At 30.3% G+C, this 23646-nt stretch overlaps 1 protein-coding gene across 3 annotated transcripts in view; it reads left to right on the top strand.

Moving 5' to 3' along the window:
- The window catches only part of LOC129954121 (sodium-coupled monocarboxylate transporter 1), a 42555-nt gene that overhangs the window by 9413 nt on the left and 9496 nt on the right, over nt 1-23646 (top strand). For all 3 annotated transcript variants that reach the window (XM_056067814.1, XM_056067813.1, XM_056067812.1), the window contains exons 2-3: nt 20786-21030; nt 21720-21930. In XM_056067814.1, coding sequence (XP_055923789.1) covers nt 21720-21930 — 211 coding nt within the window. In that variant the 5' untranslated portion in view covers nt 20786-21030. The remainder of the gene's footprint in view (nt 1-20785; nt 21031-21719; nt 21931-23646) is intronic.

Raw genomic sequence — 23646 nt, 5'->3', positions numbered from 1 at the left:
ACCGATAAAAGAAGAATCTTACTACGGATGAGTTTTTGACATTTATACGAGTTTTTAATGGGTCTTAAGTGATTTCATTCTGAAATGTTTTTTTTTTGTTTGACACATCAGAATTTCAGAAAGTAATTAGCTTATAGCAAGCTTCAAACTACGATTAGAGGCATAAGTGCATGTGTTAGTTTTTATTAAGATAATAATACAATTGTTGGTACGATTGATATTGCATTTGTCTCGATGGCTGTGTTCGTTGAGTAGTTGAGCATTCGGAATTATGTATGCGTTTTCCATTGGGGAAAAACTGTTCCTGTTGATATTATTTAGTTTTGTTAATGAAAATGGGCTAACTGGGCTTATTTTGCAAGAGAAAACAATAGAAAAGACAAAGGAAAGTTTTGCTATGTTTCCACCAAAGGTTTATCTCAGTTCAGATTAAATAAATCTTTTTGGCGTTTCAACCCCACAAGAAGATTTAAAAATGATTAAGTTTGACAGCACTTTCTAAAATGCAAATGGTGTTTCGATTTTTTCGATGTGTGAAGTGCAAGTGCGATAGTTTGATTTGTGTTAAACAATGAGGAACTGATTAGTTCAGCACCATATAAGAATATGCTACCTAATCCATGTCCATTTTTTTTTTGTAATTTGATTAAAACAAAACTATATTTTTTATACAAAAACATGCAATAAACAGACCATAATGCATTATCTGCTTAACCAACTCCTCTACACAGGTTGTTCTTCTCAGATTTTGACTTGACTCCGATCTCAGACGGGAATCGAGTCAAATCAAGCTCATTTCAACTCGATTTAGGTGTATAAACAATTGAGGCGAGCTTCAAGCTCGCTCCAACAATACATGTTAATGTAGTAGTCTACGAACAAACGCCCTTCTTGGAGCAATTGTTAAATGAACTTTTTTTATAGAATCTCAATTTCCAGATGTTTTCTTACCATTTCTTCTTGAAATTTGTTCAATTTATTTGTTTTAGTTAGTTTTTTTTTGCTAAGTTAATTTTTACATTTGATTTTCACAAAACTTTCTTTTAATTCTTTTATTATTCTGACAGATCTTCTTTCAGTTATACCAATTTTTAAATACAAAAATCTGGCTACTACGGATCGTTTTGTTGGCAATTTCTTACTGTACTCTATATGGAATACAACAAAACGAACTTAATATACATATGTATTCAATATTTCAAGCAACTTCAACTTTCAAATTTTAAGTTCTTAGTTGAAAGTTACGTACACAAGTGAAGAAATCAACTCGGTTGTTGTTTAGTTGCGGAATTTGAGACAAGTGAAACAAATAGTGAAAGAATTGAAATATCAACTATAAATATTGTACACTTATTATATTTATGTTCTTGATAAAATAATTGTTGTGAATCACCAGAACAAAATGACACATTACCTCATCATCACTGCACTTTAATCTGTATACGATACAAATGTCTACTGAATCTATTTAATTAGACTGCCAAAATGCGCAATCTTTATCAGAAATGAGTCTGTAAAGTGAGTAAGATAACATAATTTTACACAACTAAGTAAACCGATTAAAATAATCCGCATGCATATTCTGATTCATTGCGAAATAATTCACAAAACTCAATCTAGCCGTAGTTGTCACTTTTGTAAAAAGTAATTTCTGATAACGAAAATAAACGATGATTACAAAGATAAATACATCAAAACTGTGTCTGCAAGTAAACGAAAATGGAAAACTAAAGATACACAGAATTATAATTATTGCGGAGATAAGTGTTGAGAATTGTATAATAAACTACGTAATACAAATTTACATCTTGGCTTTTTTGCCTGTCTTGCACCAGGAAGACACAATCGAGTTATGATTTCAACAGGCTCATCCAAAGATGTTAAAAGTTTAAGAACAGTGTGAGAAACAGGAAAAAAGGAATCTCTAAACTTGATGAGCATTTCTAGAAGTTCAAATATTACGGTTTAATTGTTTGAGGAAGAGAATGCAAGTGGCAAAAGAAATGAAATATTGGAGCGGTGTTTGAGTGATGTAATTGTTTTGGTTATAGTTCTATCGCCTATCATTTTCAAAGCTCTTTTTTGGATCCTATCTGAAATACTTAAACTTGTTTTGAGGGTACCAGCCTCGAAATGTGTTATGCATATAAGTTTTGGACGAATGAAAACTGAAGATAGATCAGAAGGGATCACAAAATTCCTTGCACCGTCGCTATTCTTAGGAGGAATTCTAAGCACCTAGTAGCATTTTTGGCAATATGGAATATGTGATCATTCCATGAGAGGTGATCTGTGATACACATACCGTGTACTGAAACTTTCCTGGATGCAATCGGGGGTTGGGTTATGGTCTCTTATTAAAAATACAACTGCCTTTCTAATCGTTTAGTACAAGTTTTATTGCATGGTTTCAGGTCTAAAATTCATATAAAGTAAACGCTGGTATTCCTTAGGGATCCGTTTTGTTTCCAACGCCGCGCCGATGATCTTTTGTCTAAAAAGTCTAACCCACTTGTTTCGCTGATGACAGCACTCCCAGCTTTTTACATTTGTTTTTAGATTCTCATGATACTCTTTAGCTCATCAAATTCGAATCTTGACAGCATTGGCCAATGGATAATAATACAAATCAAAATCCGTGTAGAATTAATGCTTCAAAAACTGAATACTATCTACTGTCGCAAAAGCGTTACTCTAACCTATGGGTGGTACTTGCATCGTGGAGCCTGAACAGCTTTAAATTCTAGATATGTGCGTCACAAACCACTTATTGTGGAGAAATCACATATTCGACATACCCAAAAATGCTGTTAAGTGTTTACAAAGATTATTTTCATCAACTCGAGTATAATTCTCGATAATGTACTTGAGTCTTTTGGATAGAATTTAAAAAAAAAGGAGCTTTGAAAGTAGAGGTTGCTTTGAAAGGTTATCGTTCAATTACTGAGACTTGAATTACTCTTGAACGCCGCTGCTAGGTTTTACGTATGCCAGGTTTGATGTTACAAATTAAACGCCATAGAAGAAAACTTAAGGTCTCTTATTCGAAGTGCTTGTTAGGAAATTTTACTCGTTTTTGCTTTTATCTTGGACTTACATATATTTTGACTCTAACTTCACCGATTTTTTATTTTTCATACTACATTTACTTTTTATTTAAATTTATGTAAAAATTAAGCGTATTTTGAATTTTGCGATAGCGAACCCTTGGTAGGTAATAAGGTGATTTTTGATTGATTACAATAAAAATCAAGTTGTCAAACAATAAAAATGTGATAGTCCTCTTCAAAAATACATGTTGTTCTGAATAGAGCTACCAGATGCTAACGCAAGCGACTCGAAAATTTTCTCAGATATCCTTTTTCGTTAAAAAAAATTATTCTTGTGACCGACAAAGCCAAATCAAGCCAAAATTTCACCATGGCAACAATGCATTTTGACAATTCTAATCCGAAATTGTTATATCGAATTGAATTGAGTAGAATCATCTTACACAGACGAAAAGCTTAGTGATAGTCAATTTGACTACCAAAAATGTGGTACTTACTTATCACCTTAGCCTATTCCACCCCTTTTCTTTCCGATTGCAAACAGTAATCTCATTTGATGTATTAATCCCAAAAATCTATTATAATTTAAAATAAAATAAAACAAAAGCTGTGAAATGAAGCCTTAAAATATTTGCAATAATTATTTTCTTCTATTATTTTATATAAATAAAAAATCAACTTTTTGATAATTTCCTTGTGTGATGCGAATTGTGAAAAACACTTGATTAGAAGCTTTACAAAATTACAGCTTTAGATAAGGTCTCGAAAAAAAAATTAATGAAAGAGTTTTTATCATCATTATTTGTTTTGTGCGCATTAAAAGGTTATTTTAATAAAAACAACCATCTGTCAATCCGAAGCCATATTCATGATAGAAAAGAGTGTTTTGACATGAAAAACAAAGTTCTGGACATTATAACAAACTTCATGTGACACGTGATATTCTATTTTAAAATCGAGACAAAAAAAAACAATTTATCAGCATTTATGTGTTCAACAATTCAACTTATACTAAACATTAACTTGTCAACTGAATTGTATTCATACGATTAATGAATGATTCATTGAGGAAAAAAAAACAAGTTTGTAATAAATTATTAGTGCAGGTTTATAATTGAATTGCGGCTAACTCCGAACAAATCAGAGGTTAAGTTGTAAATGCAGTTTTGAAAAAATTCCCAAGTAGTCAAAGAAAAGTTTCTTTAAATAATTTAAAATTGTCGGTTAATGTAGGTATAGGGCATTTTTTACATCTGAATCTGGCACATTTCATTAAAATATACTAAAAATACAAGATGATAATAATTTATGCAAATGAGGGGCTATATGTACTCCTAACGAATTGGAAATGCAATTCGTCAGCATGCCTATGATTACACAAAACTTTTAAGTTTCTTTATGTTTGCCTTTCTTAAAATTTGTTCAATTCTTTCCACTAAAAACTATGGAAATAATGATAATGTGTTGTTTCCTCAATATTCACTTAACTAATTTATGCGAACAACAAAACAGTTAAAGGATATTAAAAACCGATACTGATACACATATTTTTACTAATATTTTCTTCTGATATGAAACTTTTTCAGAACCCAAAACTTAACTGTAAGATTTAATGAAGGTTTTCCATCAAATCTCCAATTAAAGCTTTATATAATTGATTACAAAATATATACTTGGCAGTAGTAGGGTAGCTTATAGACCAATCTCTGTAAATTGTGCAATATAGGCTTAAGTATGAAAAACGTAGACACAAAATTTGGCTACAAATAAAAGATATACAACTTAACTGTAAGAAAGTCAAATTATCATGATCGAAACCTTTGCAACTAATTTAAGCAGAAAATTTTGAGAAGTCATTTAAATTGGATTTTTAATAAACCAGATCGCTCTTTTAGATTTACTCCTTAAAAATTACCTATTTTTTGATGAATCAAAAAAAGGCGTGTTTTTCTGATTTTTTAGAAAATTGATGTAGAACTGTTATTTTTTTTATTCATAGCAAAGGGTACCTACATATATTTTTATTTGATAATTTTGTATTTACAAAAAGTCACAAATATGGCGTCTATAAAAATGCAATAAACCAATTAATTTATAAACATTTTAGAAAACTAGACGACTATTTAATGATCGACATTTTTTTTAATAAACCGTGGAATTTTTGATTTGTATATTTGCAATTTTAATAAATAGTTTTTTTTCGTTTTGAAGTTTTCAAAAGTAAATATGAGAATTGGTCAAATTTAATTAAGTAGTAGCCAGTTTCATTACTTAATTTATTATTGATGGTGTTTCATTACTTTGGTATTATTTATTATAATAGTTAAACATTTTATCAGATCCGCTCGAAATTTCACAGTCGTTTTAAGATTGGGGGCTGAGATTCGATTACCGCGCAGCAAAGCACTGATCATGTTTGAAAATGCTTTGCATAATTACGAGTATCTTTCTAAAAATGAATTATCTTTTTTAAAATACCACGATATGCCTTTTTTTGGTCATGATTATTAAGAATTTTGATCCAATGCTTAGCAAAAAAAAAACAAAAAAAGAGGCTGGGATGCGACCCAAACTGATAACTTCCCATTCCGTCTGTCGATTTTCCTTGCTTAAAAGTTTGTAGGTTTTCGTGTTGAGTTAAAAAGTTGTCAGTTGAATTATTCTTTAAGATTTTGAAATTACTAACAATATTTTTCATATAAAGAAATAGTTTAGTTTGAAAATCTAGTTTTGTTAAATAGATTTTCAGTCGAAAACAAATTTTTACCAATTTAAGTAGCAATTCTTAAATTTTTACAAATTGGATATATGAAATTACCTTAAGAGATATCAAGAACCGAACATCAATTCTTACCAAATTTGCGTAGGTACTATTTTTTGTAGATTTTACTTTTTTATAAGAAAACGAACTTTTGGATTTTTATTAAAAATTATTGACAACAATATCTTTTAAAAGATAAAAGTAGTTTAAAGCCAATATCTCAAAGTTTCGAAAATATATTTGACCCAATTTTTTTTGATTTATAACAAAAACCGTTAAATGGATTGTTTTCAAAAGATATACGTGTTTGTTATCACGTTACAATATATTACATAACATTTATTTCAAGTGTCTAGCGTTTATGGTTCGTGCGGTATTTAGGGTTAATCAAATTTTTTCATTTAAACTGCTATGGTAAAAAACAACCCTGGCAATTATCTTGAGACCCCTTACTGCATCTTTCTGCCTTATTATCTGTATAACAACATTTATTTCAAGTCCATATCTCTTCTGGTTCTTGAGCTATGGACGACGAAAAAACGTCGCAAATGTACAGCCGTACAAACGTACGTACACACGCACGCACAGACATCTTTCTAAAAATCTTTTATTTCTACTCCAGGAACCTTGAAACGTCGAGAAATGTCAAAATTTTTAATTTGACAAATGGGACCCATTACAATAACTTCCTATGTGAAACAAACACCACGATGCTATTGCCACAGTTATCACTCCAAAGATGGTTTTGAAACATCGTTTACCTGTAAAGGGGTCTCAACAAATTTAAATACCATTTGAATATGAATAACATATTTTAAGGGCTAAAGTGAAAACTTTAGTTATTAGATTATTTTAGAACACTTTGTCCAGCAATATCTGGCCTAACTATTTTCTAAATATGCCATATTTAAGAGGTAAAGTTCAATAGTTCAGAAGGTTTTTATAATAATTTCAGGCAGAAATATTAGAAATTGTGTTCAAACGTAACTTTTTCGCAAAAATAATATATTCTGCTCTTGTTGGCATTTCTATAGATGCAATGAATGCTTCAAAAATAGCGAGGAAAAACAACAGAAAATGGGAAATTTCGACAGAAAAATGTTATCTTTTTTCGTAGGGAAATAAAACAGAATCTAATAATTTCGTTCGGACTAAATTTTCGGGAGTCTATTATTAATATCGTTATCACTCTGCTTACTCTGCTTACTGCTAGAGCGCAGCTGATGCTAGAAAACAAATTCTAAATAATTACTTTCTTGAGCGAACGTTTTGATATATAATATATAATATATTAAGCTTAAGGAAGTCTACAAAACTTAAAAATTGTAGAAACAAAATGTTTGGTTCTTGAATTAAAGGAAATAACAGCATTTCAGTACACGATTTTTCTCATAGTTAAATAAAAACAAATTATGGTAAACAACTAATTTTGGGAGAAACTTAAGTGTGGCACAAATTACGCGTTGCAGAAATTCTTTTTACTTCAGTTCCCGAGAAATTCAATGCTAATAGGTATGAAACGTTCATTATGTTTTTTAATTAGTCATTAGTTTAATAAAAGTGTCACTTTTGTTGGTTTTGGAACATTTATATTCTTGAAATCTAAAAGTTCTTAAAATTCGTGTTTAAATCCAAAGCAAATTCACTTCAAAAAGTAGGTTTCTTTAATTTTCTAAGAACTTAAAAGTTTTTGTAGTAAATAAAAAATCAATTTTGAAAGAAAAGAAAAAAACACTTGAAGCCAAACACTATTCATGTGCATCAAAATAAAATATGATGAAGTTGAAGACGAGTTTCAGGAATTTAAAGGCACCTTAATATCAAATTGGCGATCTCTTGTTCAGAGTTTCATCTTAAGAACCTTGAAATGATAGTTTAAGGCATTACTTAAGTTCCAAACTCTTGCGAAAACAAAGATTTTAGTTGTTTTTAAGAGCAAACCACATTTTGGTGAATATTGTTAAATTCCTACTAATCTTTAGACGAAATCAACAACTTAACTGTTTAAGCATTATGGCTCATATGCTCCCCATGAATGAATAATTGGTCAAAAGTTGATGAATCTGTGCTGCGCAATTGGAAAAGGTCTGGATTTCCGAGTCATTTATCTTGGGGTCATGAATCCTACGACACCCCCTGCTGCCTCCACCACTGAGTGAGCCTTTACCTTTGAACCGACACGTTTTTAAAAAAAGGCATGACTTAATGAATTAATTTATAATAAAGATTTTTTTACTTAGTAGATAATAATTGGTTCTACAAACAAGTATTATTATCTGTTAAAAAACATGACAATTATATCGGCTTTATTAATTTGTATATGTTAGAAATTAGCAATTAATTGTGGAGTCAAGCTTTCCAATCACATACGGTGTCTAATTTAATGAGTATTGAACAGAAAACATTTGTGTAACTTCATATGTATACAAATTTGTTTTATTTTCTTACAAAAACAATATACTAAAGACATTCACTCACTTTGTATTGCATAATAAAAAAAAAACAAGTTTTTAATACAAATTACCTAACTCATTTAATATCTAAAATTTAGTATGCATTTAAACTTTCAAATGCCTTTTTTATTTACCTAGTATAAATATTCATCAATACAATGATTACAAATTATATTATCATTAAAAACTTCTTTGAAAAATGTCTGAGTCTGAATACAAACAAAAAATTATATGGTTCTTTTAAATTTAATTTTGAAACAAAAAACGATTTTAATTGCACTTAAATAATTGTTTAAAGAAAAATATTATACAATTGATTGCTAGAATATTTAATAAAATATGTATGGCAAAGTTTTTAAAATTTAAATTAAAATTTAAATTATTAAAATTGTTACATATTAATTTTTTTTCTGTTTCCATCAATTAAAAAAAAGGTTGGAATGCGACCTACACTGATAAGTTCCCATTCCGTATGTCGATTTGTCTTGCTCAAAACTTTACGAGCCTAATCCCAAAAGTATCCGACCAAACAAAGAAACCACTCAAAATTTTTGGAAAAATATTTGTATTTCTTTCTCCTTTTAGCTCGATACACTTTTCCCAGCAATGTTCAATAGCTTCGACACCCTGTCTATAGTGAGAACCTTAGAGCTCCACCTCTTCATTGTTGGCAAATCTTTTACCACCAGAAAATGGCAAGATATATTATAAATTATTCTTTTAGAACAGATAAAACAAGCATTTTTTACAATGGTACGGTGGATGCCAATTTCAAACAAATTATTACTTAAAATGGGAAAATAGTTTAAAAATAACGGTAATACTCACAATTAAGTATTTTTTAATAACTGTGCAAAATGTTGACTTTATTTAAAAACAAGCTAATAGAGAACAGTTTTGGCTTTAAAAAATGTATAAAACTTTGTTGTAAGTATTAACATTATTTTTTAATTATTTTTGTCTGTTTAACGTACATATTTTTTTTAAATTGCCCCTACCGCCCAAACGGGGAGAGATAGACTTGGTTGTTTTTAACTGTTCTATACAAATTTATCATTCAACTTTGTCATCTGAGTTATCGTACTATCCCCCAGAAAATAATCCGAGTGAGCTAAGTCTCGGTACCTCAACTAAAGATTAGGTTCTAACCACGGTTGAAAATTGTTGGGGTCAGCAAACGAGAGAGGGGTAGAGAGGTGTTTCCACTTAGGCAACTCTTCTTATCCAGATGAAAGCAGACGAATTCTCGGGTGGAATCAACGGTGGCGTCTACAGTTCCAGTAAGGTTGAACTACTTAGTGAACACCTTATAGGGCTTCTACGACTTATTCAGAGACCAGGCCTATAAGGAGCGGTTTTATGCGGCTCGTCCTTGCAGTTATATTAAGGATCTGGCCCTCCAGGTTGGGGATTGTGCCGTAGGGGTGCGTGAGAATGCGATGGGATGGACCGGGCAAACGCAAATATGCATATAAAATGGCGCTGCACAGAAGGTCCGGAGCTTCTCGCGAGCTCTGCCAGCAGAAGAGGAGAGGGGAACACCAGATGTGAAGATAGCTATATCTTAACTGAAGTCAAACAAAACTGAAGCAATTCGAACTTTAACCCATTGGTTTTGGCCAACACGACAACTGATGTGTGGACTGGTGGCTTTGTCTTGATGAAACACAACTTTCTTTTTCGATAAATTCGGTCGATTTTTCTTGATTTCGTCACTCAAACGCTGCGATAAGTTCGCATAATAACACGCTGTTAATTGTTTTCCCTTTTTGAAGACAATCAATGAAAAATATCCTACACGCATTCTAATTCCCAAAAAACTGACGCCATGATTTTGCCTGCAGATGGAACTGTCTTCGCCTTCTTTGGATCCGATTTTCCCTTTCAGTCCATTGTTTTGACTACTCCATCGTCTCAGGTGTGAAGTGATGTTTGATCCATTTTTTTATAATAAATTATGAATCAACGCAAAAACTGTGCTTTATTTCTGTGAAGTGAAACGTTGCCAATCACTTGATTTAAACATCCGCTGTTTTGTTCAAATTCGCTGAGAGCGTTCTCTAGCGCTCGTCAAACTTCAAACTTAAGCTTATAAAATTGGTACCATAGTCATTCTTTCAAACAACAACCGTCATCTATACGTCAGATTGATCTTACTTTAACAACAATATTTAGCACAGAATGAATTCATTTTGAAGTCCAATGCCTTAAGATATTCACGAGATATCGGATATACATTAATATCATTATATCAATTTAATTTTCAAAATTTTACCAGATTTCAAACACGTGATTCTTCGTTAAATAAAATTACTAAGGAGGTGAAATAATTGTTTGATCGTAACATTTTCAAGGTTACAAATATTTTGTTCAGTTTCTTGTATTTAAAAAAAAAAATTAACATCTTTTATTTAGATTCTTAAAACGTCTGGAAATGTCAAAACTTTTAATTCGACAAATTGGACCGACTAAAATAATTATTAAAACATGATATCTATCACTATCTTTTGTTTAAGCTTTTTCAAGGCCAGATAACAGGTATTGTTTCTATAAGTAGGAGAGTAAGACACATAAAAGGGCAAACAATCACAACTTAAAATTTTATATTCATACAGGGACCGGCAAAAAGATCTCCCATATTTTAAAAGCCAATAACAAATAAATAAACAATTTAACAGAAAAATTGTATTGAATTTTTTAAATTAATTTCTCGTCGAGGCATTTGTGGTGTAATGGCTGCTACTTCCTGAGTGATTGTCTCTTTAAGTACTTCCAAAGATATTGGGCGATGAGTGTAGACTTGGACCTTTAAATGTCCCCAAAGAAAAAAATCACATGGTGATTAATCGGGGGACCTTGGTGGCCAGTTAATGACTCCTCGTAAAGAAGAAGATGCCCTGGAAACATCTCTCTCAAAATGGTTAGTGAATGCCGTGAAGTGTGTGCTGTGGCTCCATCTTGTTGGAACCAGACTTCTTTGTGGTTCCTAGTAAACTGATTTAAGTTTGGTTGGAGGAAGGTCTCAAACATGTGACTGTAGCGATCCGCATTAACTGTAACTCTTTGCCCATTTTCTTCAAAGAATATACGGACCTAACGCACCAAATTCAACAACAGCACACCAAACATTTTACATAAGGGCTGTGAAGTGGTCGTTAATACATTTTTTGAATGTTTTCCCAGTATCGGAAATTTTGTTTTGTTACAGTACCCAATAAATGGAAATTTGCCTCGTCAGACGAAATTAAAACAGCACCAACGGGAATTTTTTAAAGAACGTCTTCACAAACAGCTCTGCTAGTTTCAAAATCTCTCTCACTTAATTATTGTGTGATCATAATTTTGTAGGGAAGCATATGAAGATGTCTCTCTAAAGTTTGATAACCAAACTTAAATTGTTTTTCAATCCGAAACAGGATCATGTCGTCCAAGTTAAAATCGAACGCGAAATGGTCGCTGAGTAGTAAACGCAGAACCACCATTACGGATATATTCCTCTACGACACATGCGCGATGCTCACCGTGCCACGCCATTATGATTACTAAAAACTGCACGTAGACCTCTATATATCTGTACCCGGAATACCATTTTATCTATAAATAGCTTTTAATATAAACGTCTAAAAATACGGGAGGTTTTTTTTTGCCGGAGCCTGTACAATGTGATTCAATTTACAAAGGTACTAAATTATAAACTTAACAATCACAGTGATTTCTTAGATAGATTTATTGTTTGCATACTGTCTTAAAATAATTAGGCTATAAGCTATCTAAAGAAAAATAAAAACACTTTTAAAAGGTGTTTATTTGACCTTGATCAAGCTTTGACTTAAAACGTAAAAAAGAACTAACAATGTTCCAAAAATTGATGACAAAAAGTACTAATTCAGGTTTTTGTTACTGTTTTGATTTATTTGTTAATTTTTTTACCTATGAATAAAACAATGTGTTCTCTGGTTTGATAAATACAAAAAAAAACAATGAATTTTAAAAACATTGCAGACATTAAACAAGTACCTACAAATTAAAATTTTATAGTTCTCCTTAATTTTAAATTTTTTTATACTTAAATACTTATGTACATAAATGTGAATTTTTTATTTCGAAAATTAGTCCAACGTCATTCGTGAAACAATTTTGATTTATAGTAACACATTTGTTTATTATATATATGACAAGAATGTTTTTAATTATACAGATAGATAGAAACTAGTTTTAAAATTATAATGGAGTATGAGTAATTATGTATCGAAATTTCATAATAAATTATGTACATAAACAATGTTGATCACATGCAGCGATATATCAATTCTGTAGTTGAGTTCTGATTTTTATTATCATTATTCTTAGGTTTATTTTTAAACGAGCCAAAGCCATAACACTAGCCTCTCCCTGGGATTTTTATGAAGAATCCCTAAGAAGTTATAAGAAACCACTGAGGAAATCTAAGTGATCTTTCTAGCGGTCCTTCTGTGGCACAATAGAAGAAACTTCCGATGCCTCCAGCGATGCCAAGATGTTTGAAAAATGCAGATGGCTCCTGGACAGTTTCAAGTGAAGAATCGCTGAACTTCCTACTGGATACTCACTTTTCTGGTAGCTCTCCAACCGCAACTTGTAACAATCAAATTCGTTTAAATTTCAAAGTAACATGTCCACAAGGTCTGATTACAAGGGACAAGCTACAATGGGCTCTGAACAACTTCGAAGTGCTTTAATCTGGTATCCATGTAAGTTCAAGAATTGATACAAGACTTCTGTCTATATCTTAACATGCATACTGTAAACGCGATTCGGTAGAAACGGCCCGCGTTGCACACCTTAATACGCACTCCCTCCATCATAAAGATTTCACTATGATTGTTTTAATTGACATCGAGGGCGCTTTTAACAACGTGGAAACATCTGCGTTAACATCTCTGAACGTAGAGTTTTCGCTTAGGGAGTTAAATCATTAAATGCTGAATAATTAAATCAAAACTTGGCAACTCCTCCGCTAGAAGATTCGTTGCGTTGGTAGAGGGACATCGCAAGATAGTGTTCGATCCCCTCCCCTCTGAAACCTGGTGGTAAATGCAATCCTGGGTGGTCTGGTTGGTAATTCACAAGAAAGAGTCAAAAAAGCTACTGTAGCTCTCTTTTCTTGCAAAGAAGCTGTTCATAATAAATGGGACTCCAAATAGGACTCCAAACTACGTATTGGTTATACACGTCGGAAGTAAGACCGATTGAAATGTACGGTGTAGCAGCATGGTGGATTGCTTTAGAAAAAATTATAAACCTCGACAAACTTAATAAAGTCCAACGTTCAGCTTGATTATGTATACGCTGTGGGCTTCATACCACCAAGTCTGTACCCTACTCTACCTAAAACCTCTTGAATAACTCAGCACACAAATAGCTACGAGCTCTGCTATCAACCACAAAGCTTCGTCGCAGTGGGTTAACAACAACATGTGCCACTCCGTAATTCTTAAGTACTTAAAATGAATTCCAAAGCACCAGAAAGTCAAAGCAAAAAGTCTTATCCCGGCTCAAAGAAAACGTGGTATCAAATTCTGATATCCGTATTTTCTCAGGTAGTCCCTATCAAATATCTGGACTTTATCTCTACAAACTCTGTAGCAGTCCATAACTGTCGATCATATCTAATGGAAGTGGCACAACAGTTTAATATTCATCTTTGCTGGGTGCATGCCGGAGCATAGAGACATTCCATTAAATTGTAAGGCAGATGAACTCGCCAAAAATAGTACACTACAACCCATTCTACCACGTTTGAATAATGCTGACATACTATAGTTGCTACATGTAAAATAGCTAATGCAAGATGCTTTGAAGAGGGCAAACAGCTTGCTATTTCTAAGCAGATCGCATATAAACTCGATAATCATATATATAGTCATAACCGGGCTCTGTCTAATGGGAACCACGCCACTTGGCTAAGCGTTTTCTCAAATGACTTTTGCAGAAGCTGTATTTTTAAGGAAGAGAAGGAAACTGTTCTTCACCTCTAGCTCAAAAACGCAAGAATTACCTAGAGGATTTCTTCTATAACGATCTAAGCGATCTCAACCATAATAACATAATCAGTCTTTCACGTTTTCTGAGGGACTCAATCTGGTTTCATTAAGCTTAGAAGATTCATGTGGTATCACAAAGGGCTATTAAACTGGCCTAAGTGTGCCTTCTCCATCACGGACAGCCACTTTAATCTAACCTAACCTAGGTTTAACTTAATCTATGTTCATGTTGAGAAGAGAAATTTTATTGTTGTCCAATACCTGACGTGGAAAAAATGAAGTGCTATCACATATTTCTTTTCAATTTAATATTTTTCGTTTCTTGGGCTTTCAAATGGGCTTTCCATGGTCTCTTTTGACAACTCAACCCTGAGATATTTCCCATATAAAATTATTGTTATCATCAAAAATGTCTAAACATTATAAACGCTATAATTTTATTTTCCGTATCAGTAGATACAAATTTAAACTTAGCTTAATAGTTAAGAAACATGTTTTATTGTTTTCTTTAAATTCCATATGTTTTAGTTTAGCATTTTTAATGTTTCTTAAACTTGTATTTTAAAAATAAAGAAGTCCACTTTTAAATTTTGAAGATATTTGTGTGCTATAGTTTTATTCTATTGTGTGATTAAAATAGAATAATTTTTCGTTAAAAATTAAATTTTTACCTTATCTCTGTAAATTGTGTAATGGAGTTATACAAATATTTTCAATCGTTTATTTTTTTGACCTCAAACAGAGATAAGGTGGTGTCTCTACTGAATCCGTCTTTGAGTACCCAAAATTTGTAAATAAAAAAAAAAGATAAAAGTTAAACTTATTAAGGTCTAGTCATTCATAGAATTTTGAATGATATTATCAAAACATGAAAGGTCATTACAGATACACAATGAACCTTACTTCAATCTAAAAAACAAAACTAAACTATTTTTAAGGCCGTAAAGTTGTCATAAAAGCTCGACTTGTTTGAATTATAGTCATAAAATAAGTACTTAAATAAGTACATATTTAAAAGTAACGTTGGCGCCCGTTTTTTGTAAAATTTTACTAAGAATCTGGAACCTATTTCCATATGCAGCTTTTTGTTGATTCTCATTAAATTCTAATGTAATCATTTATAAATTATTCTTCTTTTAAACTTTAAAAATTTGTCTTCTTCATATTGATTAATTAGTAAAAAAAAAATAGAACCTGCTTAATGAATGTTTAAAACAAATAGGTAATTAATTTATTTATATAACCAAAGTAGCTCCTAGAACTAAAGCAACTGTAAAAACATTTAGAAGTTATGTATATTATATTTATTAAGAAAAACATGCAACAAAAACAACTGAAGCTTCAAATTAATTAATTACATTCACTCTTTAAATATTTCTCGTGACAATATTAATTAGATGCAGAAACTATACCAATTGGTTTTCCATATACGATTGCAGTGGAACTTGAATATTTTTTTATATTGCATAATGTTTTGGTCAATATTCTGAAAAAAACTTTATCTATACAGCAACAGTAGTTAAATAGAAAATCGAAACTAATCGCTCAACTTGAACCAATACTTTTGCTATAAATTGACGTCAATTCTTCTCGAAGCATCGTCAAGTCGTTCGTTCTGAACTTAAGTGATTTAATTGGTATAATTCGACGATTTGTGGACTTTCTGGTCATTTTGCATTTTTTTAAATTACCGTAAATTTGTTAGTTTATTATCTTTAAGTGAAAATATTTGTTTTAATTTAAAAAAAAATATGAGGATTGAGGATATATGTATGTACATTGAATGGGAAAAAGGCTTTTAGTTAGCTTATAATCACGTTAATTTAAGATATACTCTTATTGATCTAATTTCGTCCGAAAGCATTTGTATGAAAGAACTTCAAATGGCCCTATAGTCGAAATTAAAGATGTTTAGAAAGATGTCTGTGCATGCGTGTGTACGTCGCTACGTTCGCGATACGTTCCAATTTATGTTTTTTTTTATAAATCAAAAAACCTAAAAAAAAAATTGTCACCTCAAAAATTTTACGAATACAAAATGATTTTATCTCCAAAACAATTTTGTGCAACAAAAGATAACGTTTTTAACATCTAGTAAGATTTTGAAAAAAATCGAATTGACAATTTTTTTTATAAAAAATAAAAACCTAAAAAAAACATTACTCAAAGTTGGTAAAAATTGAATATCGATTCAAATATCTTTTCAAAACTTTGAGATATTGGCTTTAAACTATTTTTAACTTATAAAAAATATTGTTTTCAATATTTGGTAAAATTGACAGTTTTTTTACAAAAAATAAAAACCTTAACAAAAAAATTAGTAAAATTTGGTAAAAAATTGATTTTCGTCTTAAATATCTTTTCAAAACTTTGAGATACAAGCTTTAAACTACTTTAATATTTAAAAAAAAATATTGTTTTCAACTTTCAGTAAAGTTTTGAGAAAAATTTAATCGAATGTTTTTTTACAAAAAATAACAATCTAACAAAAGAACAATACTTAAACGTTGAAAAAATTTACTTTCGACTCAAATAGATTTTCAAAAATTAAAAATATTGTCTTCAAACTTTTTTTTATTTCACAAAAAGTGTTGTTTTTGATATTCAGCAGGTTTTTTTAAAAAAAATCCAACAGTCCGTTTTTTCATAAAAAATAAAATCTTCACAAAATTAATGTTCGGTTCTTGATATCTCTCAAACTAATTTCAATCATCCAATTTGTAAAAATTTAAGAAATGCTTCTTAAATTTTTTAAAAATTGGATTTTAAAACTCACCTATTTCTTTGTATGAAAATATTGTTATTAATTTTAAAACTTTCAAGAATAATTCAACTGACAACTTTTTTAACCCAACACGAAAACTTACAAACTTTTAAGCAAGACAAATCGACAGAAGGGATTGGAAGTTATCAGTATGTGTCGCATCCCAGCCTCTTTTTTTATTTTCATTTAATGAAGCTTAGCTGGCGTACAAACCTTCCAAAATTTTAACAGTTTTCTAAATATGCTATATTTAAGAGCTTAATAACAGTAGGTTACGCGGTTTTTGGCGCATTTCACGCAGACATGTTAGAAATTGTTTTGAAATGTAGCTTTTTCCAAAAATAATATGTTTTGTTCTTGTTGACATAAATGCGATGAACGCAATAAGATAGTATTGCAGAAAAATGTAATTTTTTTCGTAGAAAAATAAAACGGAAAATGAAATGAAATGAAATTTTAGTATTTTATTCGGGCTCAATTTTCGAGAGTCTACTATTACTTTCATTATCAGTCTGCATACTCGTAGATTAGAGCTGATGTTAGAAAGCAAATTCTAAAAATTACTGTTTTGCGTGAACCTTTTGAAAATATATGGATCCTAAAGAAGTCAAGAAGTTTCAGAAATTTAAAGGCAACCTAATATCAAATTGACGATTTCTTATTCAAATTATCTTCTTAAGAACCTAGATATTTGCGCTTTCTCTTAAATGGAAATAATTAAAAGCATTACTAAAGTCTTCCAAATTATGTGAAAGCAAAGATTTTAGTTGTTTTTGACAGCAAATCACTTTTTGGTAAAAATCGTTAAATTATTAACAAATCTTTAGATGAAATATTCATTTATACAACTTAACTATATAAGCTTTATATGACTCATTCATCTTCCCTCGATCGGCCATTGGTCAATTGTTGGTAAATTTGTGCTGAGCGTTTGAAATCGGGCTGGATTTTCGATTCATATTGTTTTCTTGATATAGTTAAAGTTTAAAGCAGTAAAATAAAAATTGTATGTTTATATATAAAAAATGTCTTCTTTTGAAACTTATAAAATTATTTTATCATTGGATAACAAAAATTCTTGTACTTCAGACTGAATAGCTAGTAACTTACTCAAATAAATTGCTTCATTTGTCTCAGATGTGCTAAGTTATATATTTAACTTAAGTATTGAACAAGGTTGTTTTCCTCAACAATTTAAATGTGCCGAGGTGATCCTTCTTTATAAAAAAGATGATAGAACAAATATGTCTAGCGAAAAACAATTTGGATCTCGGTCTGGAAAGTCAAACGAAGATGCAATTCTTCAACTTTGCAGTCAACTCTATGGCAGCCTGAATCATAATAAACCGACTATGGTTCTTTTTATTGATATGACTAAAGCCTTTGACATGGTTGATCATGATTTACTGCTAAGTAAATTATATAATGCAGGGTTTAGAGGAGTTATTTTTCAATTGCTGAAGTCATATTTAAATGAAAGAGTTCAAAAAGTAGTAGTAAATAGAGTAATGAGTGAAGCTCGATATATAAAATATGAAGTACCTCAGGGCTCCATACTCGATCCTTGTTTTTTCTGGTTTCTATTAACTCTCTTTAGATTGCAGTTGAATGGCCTTGCTACGGCTTTTGCGGATGATATATCGTTTACCTACCAGTCAAACTCAGAACATAATTGTTGCATTAAAATTAGAGAAGATCTCGAAATTCTTAGAACTTGGTTCTCGGTTCATAAGTTAATCCTTAGTGTAAAAACTAAAATAATAACATTCAAATTTCTTGTCACAAGCTTTGCAATAACAATTGTAGACAATTCCCCTATCCTTCACATAGTTGTGGTAGACGTAATTTTCAAGCAGCTGCTTATTTTTTCGATTTTTGTTTCAAAATTGATACAATTTATTTTAATCTTAACAGGAAAAATCATATTTTCAATATAAAAAAATATTTGATGCTCATTAATAGTAAAATGTATCTGTTAAAACCATAGAATCATTTGCAACAAAAATCGATTTACTGAAAGTTGGCCCTAATCAAGGATTTGGGAATTCTACCTATGAGACACCTTTACATTTTTAAAGTACTGAACAAATTTTTCAAGCAAAGTGGTAACATTCCAAGTAGGAACTCGCAGTTATAGAATCTACGAATAAATAATTTGCATCGGGTCAACATGCCCACTACTCATAAAACTCATTTCTCTAACTTTTATACTGTCACAGCAACCAAGTCATTTAATAACTTACCAACATCTATAAGAACTAATACAAATTTAAACTCTTTTCTTAAGAAAGTTAAAGATTGGCTTTTCACAATTGAATTAAATTGTATTGATATTTATTGTCAAAGAAACTTTTATGTACAAAAACTGAATATTATTTTTATTTATTTCTTTTTCTCTTAATTTATATAAATATTTTCTAATTCTTATTCTAATAATTTTTCTGATCACTTGGCTTAATCAATTTAGTATTATTGCAGCACTGATTTGATTGTCACCCCACATAAGTTTTTAATTTATGTATGTAAATTTAAATTCGCTAGGTATCATTCAACACTAGCTTTAAAGCTAAACGATGATAAATTTTTTTTATTCTTTATTTATTGCCAAAATTTTATTAACTAGTTGTAAAATGAAAATGAATAAATTGTATTGCATCTAAATTATCATTGTTTTTTACAAGTATACCATATACTTGTATCTTATATCTATATTTCATAATAACTTTTAAGTATAATTCGATTTAATATTATGTATATTGGGTTTTAAGGTAATTCAGGTTTATAATTATAGTATTATTAAAACTATTTATTGGGGTGATTCCCAATCGCTGATAAATAATAATTAATTTTAATCAAGGCGACTATCACATGACTCAAATGCAAAAGAGAGAATAAAAAAAGTAAGGTTTATGAAAGTTTATAACTTGTATGTAATCCATTTTATAAGTTGTACATATTGCAGTAAGTATTTGAGATAAATAATTATTTGATTTTTTCAAACGTTTGCTTCTTGTCAAATTCCTTTTCAAGATGCATCAGTTACCATCTCTCCGAGACATCTAGAGGTTGATCAACTTAAGTGATTTTTGATAGTCGAATTGATAGGTAAAGAGCTGTCAAAACAAAAATGTGATTCCAACAAAAATGTCGTTTCTGAATGAAGCTACCACAAGCTTGCTGAACAATTTTCTCACTTACCTTTTCTCCATTTAAAAAAAAAATTTGTGGACGACAAAGTTTACGAAATTCGGAAAAAAAAAACAAAACAAATTAATACTTTTCCTACGATCGCACATAAATACTGCTCGTAAAAGTTCCAAATTGAATTCTAAATTATTAAAATTAAAGATCAAAAAGTCATCGAATTAAATTGTATCTTCTTGGAACGGCGGCGGCGGCCCTTTAAGTTTGTGTTTCATATGGTATAAGCTATAAAACCGGATTATAAGAAATTAATCTTTAAGTGATTATATTCTGCCCATGTCATCCTAATTGCCTTATAAACCGGTATCAGAGTATTTCAACTTTTTTTGTTAATTATTTGTTTGCATTATATACCCTACAACTTTAATCAATTAAAAATACCTTTACTTTATTTTTTAAGTCACGAAATCAAGAAATTATAATGTTTATAAATTACCCTTGTGTAGTTTTTTGTGTATTTCCTATTTTAAACTTGAACTCTATTACATTGCATCTGTCTAATAAATTATTATTTTATTCTATCATTACAGAATAAACATCATCATCGTCAACAACAAAATCAATATCAAAAGTATGTTAATAAATAGCAAAGGTGTTTATTAACCCAACAAACGTCATTAAAATACAAGCTGACTAAGAAATTCATATAAAGATATATTTATATTGTTCCAACTGATTTTTATTTTCTGAAAGTTAACATACTCGACACCTAATTAGTTGAAGTACAAATTGTTTATAAAGAAGTGATCATCTTGGAAATTCCCATCAGCACAAAGTAAGTTGTAGCTGTACATTATAACCTTTTATTTGCAATAAAACATCTTAAAAATGTATGTACGATTATTTTTCAAATGGCAGTGTGCAATTAATTTCAATTCTCAATATACCAATTAATCATTTTCTTCATCTGTTATTTATCATCAAACGATTGTCAATGAATTATTATTGTTTGAAGCGCCACTTCTATAATTACAGAACTCTCAATCTCAAAAAGATTATAATAATAACTTTGTGAATATGAATGTCTTGCGGTTACATATACCTCAAAATTCAGAAGAACGTTTTATATATATTTTGTATTGTTAATAATATCACACACCTTCACATATATTAATACCTTCCTAAGCCGACAACTCAATCAAAAGAATTTCACGATGCCTTTTCAATTGTGAAATTATGTTAAGACCATCAAAAGCTATTTCATTTCGGTGATCTCTACATGAATTTGGGTTAGGCTTAGTTCTTTAAAAAAATTAGCTTATTTAGGTCGAAGAAATTGACCTGATATAATCCTTGCGATTTTAATTGGAATTAATCCGTAAAACATAATTAAAAACTTTTACAATATAAGATGAAAGTACATGATTCGCGAACTAGAAGTGAAACTTTATTTTAAAACTATATATAAAGATTCGCGAAAATACAATTTTAAATTCTATAATAGAAATATTTTTTTCTGTTTAGATGGCAAAGGATTTCAAGTCATTGGGTTGGGACTACCTGACATTTGTGGCATTTATAACCTTTTCAATATTTGCACCCTTATGGGGACGGATTTTTGGCAAAAAGAAACAACGCAGCAAAGCTGATTATGTATTCGCTACAGGCGGAGTTTCGATGATAGCAATTATGTTATCTATAGCCAGAGGAACTTTGGGAATCCGATCGGTTCTAGGTAAGAATAATTGTATTTAAATTATTATTATTTTTCCACAGGAATACTTATTTTTTAATAAGGTCTTAAGACAAAAACTATAAACACTAATAAAATTGCTGATCGGTATTATAAACTGTTACTAAGAACTAAGAACGTATTGTATTGTGTGTAATTTTTACAACTTTTACAAACACACTACATTTTTTTTACTTGCGACATATAGGAACTATATGGCAAGTTTTGCATTCGTGCAAAATTTCGAACTCGAGATTTTAATCAAACATGATATTACGATGGTAGAGAAGTCGAAAAAAGTGGGTCCCGCGATTCCGTCCGGTCGGTTTTGTCTGTCTGTCCACGCTCCCACAGCCTAAACCATTGGGTCGATTGAGTTCAAACTTGGAAGTTAAGGTTTTAAGCAGATTCGCGTCAGGCGTTTTTTTCATTTTTTTTTTAAGATCAAAAATAACAGTGGCCACCATACAATTTTTTTGGTCAAAAAACGAAAATTCGAACTTTCTCAAAAACAAACCGATAGATTTTCTTTAAATTTTCTCTAAAATTTTATTTTTTAACTTGGCTTCTTTTAATAAGAAAACCAAATTTTTGTATTGCTCAGGAAAGGTACCGCTCATAGAACCGTTATTTTGTTTTTTAATTTTCTCAGCAACTTATAAACCGATTTCAATAAATTTTTTTCTGAATGAGCTCTTATACTGCTTTAACAATATTTGATTATCAAAAGTGCAATTTTTTCTTATTTGGATGTTTAAAAAAATATTGAATTTCATTTTTTCAAAACTCGATATCTCAAAAACGGATCAACATTTTTTTACGAAATTCAAACGTATAGCGTATATTAACAATCTCTAAGCAACTGCGTACCAAAAATATTTTTAGAACAAAATTTAAAAATTTTATATATAAAAAATTAATTTAAAAAAAAACCGCTCTAACGATTTTCAAAAAAAAAATTTGAAAAATCAAATGTTTTTTTATTTATAAAATGGCGTTTAAATTTTTGAAGACAAACTTATTTTTCGGACAAAATTTTGAATCTTAAAATAGTTTTTTTTTGTTTAATATTTAACTGTGCATGAGCCCGAAAGAGCACATTATTTTAACAAAATTGTAATTACATTCCTAGCTTTTATCTAAATTAGTGCATTTGGCACATATTTATGTATTTTTATAACTAAAATTGTTGTAAATTTCAACGATATGGCCGCGCGTGTAGCGCAACTATATCGGATATGATATATTTAATCAACAATCTATTTTATAGTGTCTATCAAGAAGTAATATCTTGGTAACTTTGTATATGTGATTTTAAAATATTATTCTCTACGAATAAGGTAGTTTCACACATGATTTACTTTCCTTCGCCTATATAAACTTAGTATAAGTTAAAGAAACGGGCCAGAAAGAGTATATGTATTTTCTATTAGTATCACTTTTTCAACGTATACACATTGTACCTATTTATAAAGGTACTACGTACAACTTCTACAACTACTGCTTACGTGTCACTTTATAACTAAAATCCCAAACGCACAAAAGCCTGACTGTAAACAACACATGAACAGCAATTTCTTGTACTTGTTCGTATGCTTGTTTTTTTAAAACTTTAGTGAAAAAAATAGACTGAACGTAATAACTCCATGTTTGCGCTAAAAACTTAAGAAGGAATGTAGTATGTTCCTTCTAGCCACCAATAACATTCCTTCATTATCA

Source organism: Eupeodes corollae, chromosome 1 (genome assembly GCF_945859685.1).
Source record: "Eupeodes corollae chromosome 1, idEupCoro1.1, whole genome shotgun sequence".
Classification (NCBI taxonomy): domain Eukaryota; kingdom Metazoa; phylum Arthropoda; class Insecta; order Diptera; family Syrphidae; genus Eupeodes; species Eupeodes corollae.
The sequence above is the reverse complement of the archived record's forward strand: the minus strand, read 5'-3'. Positions and strand labels throughout refer to the sequence as shown.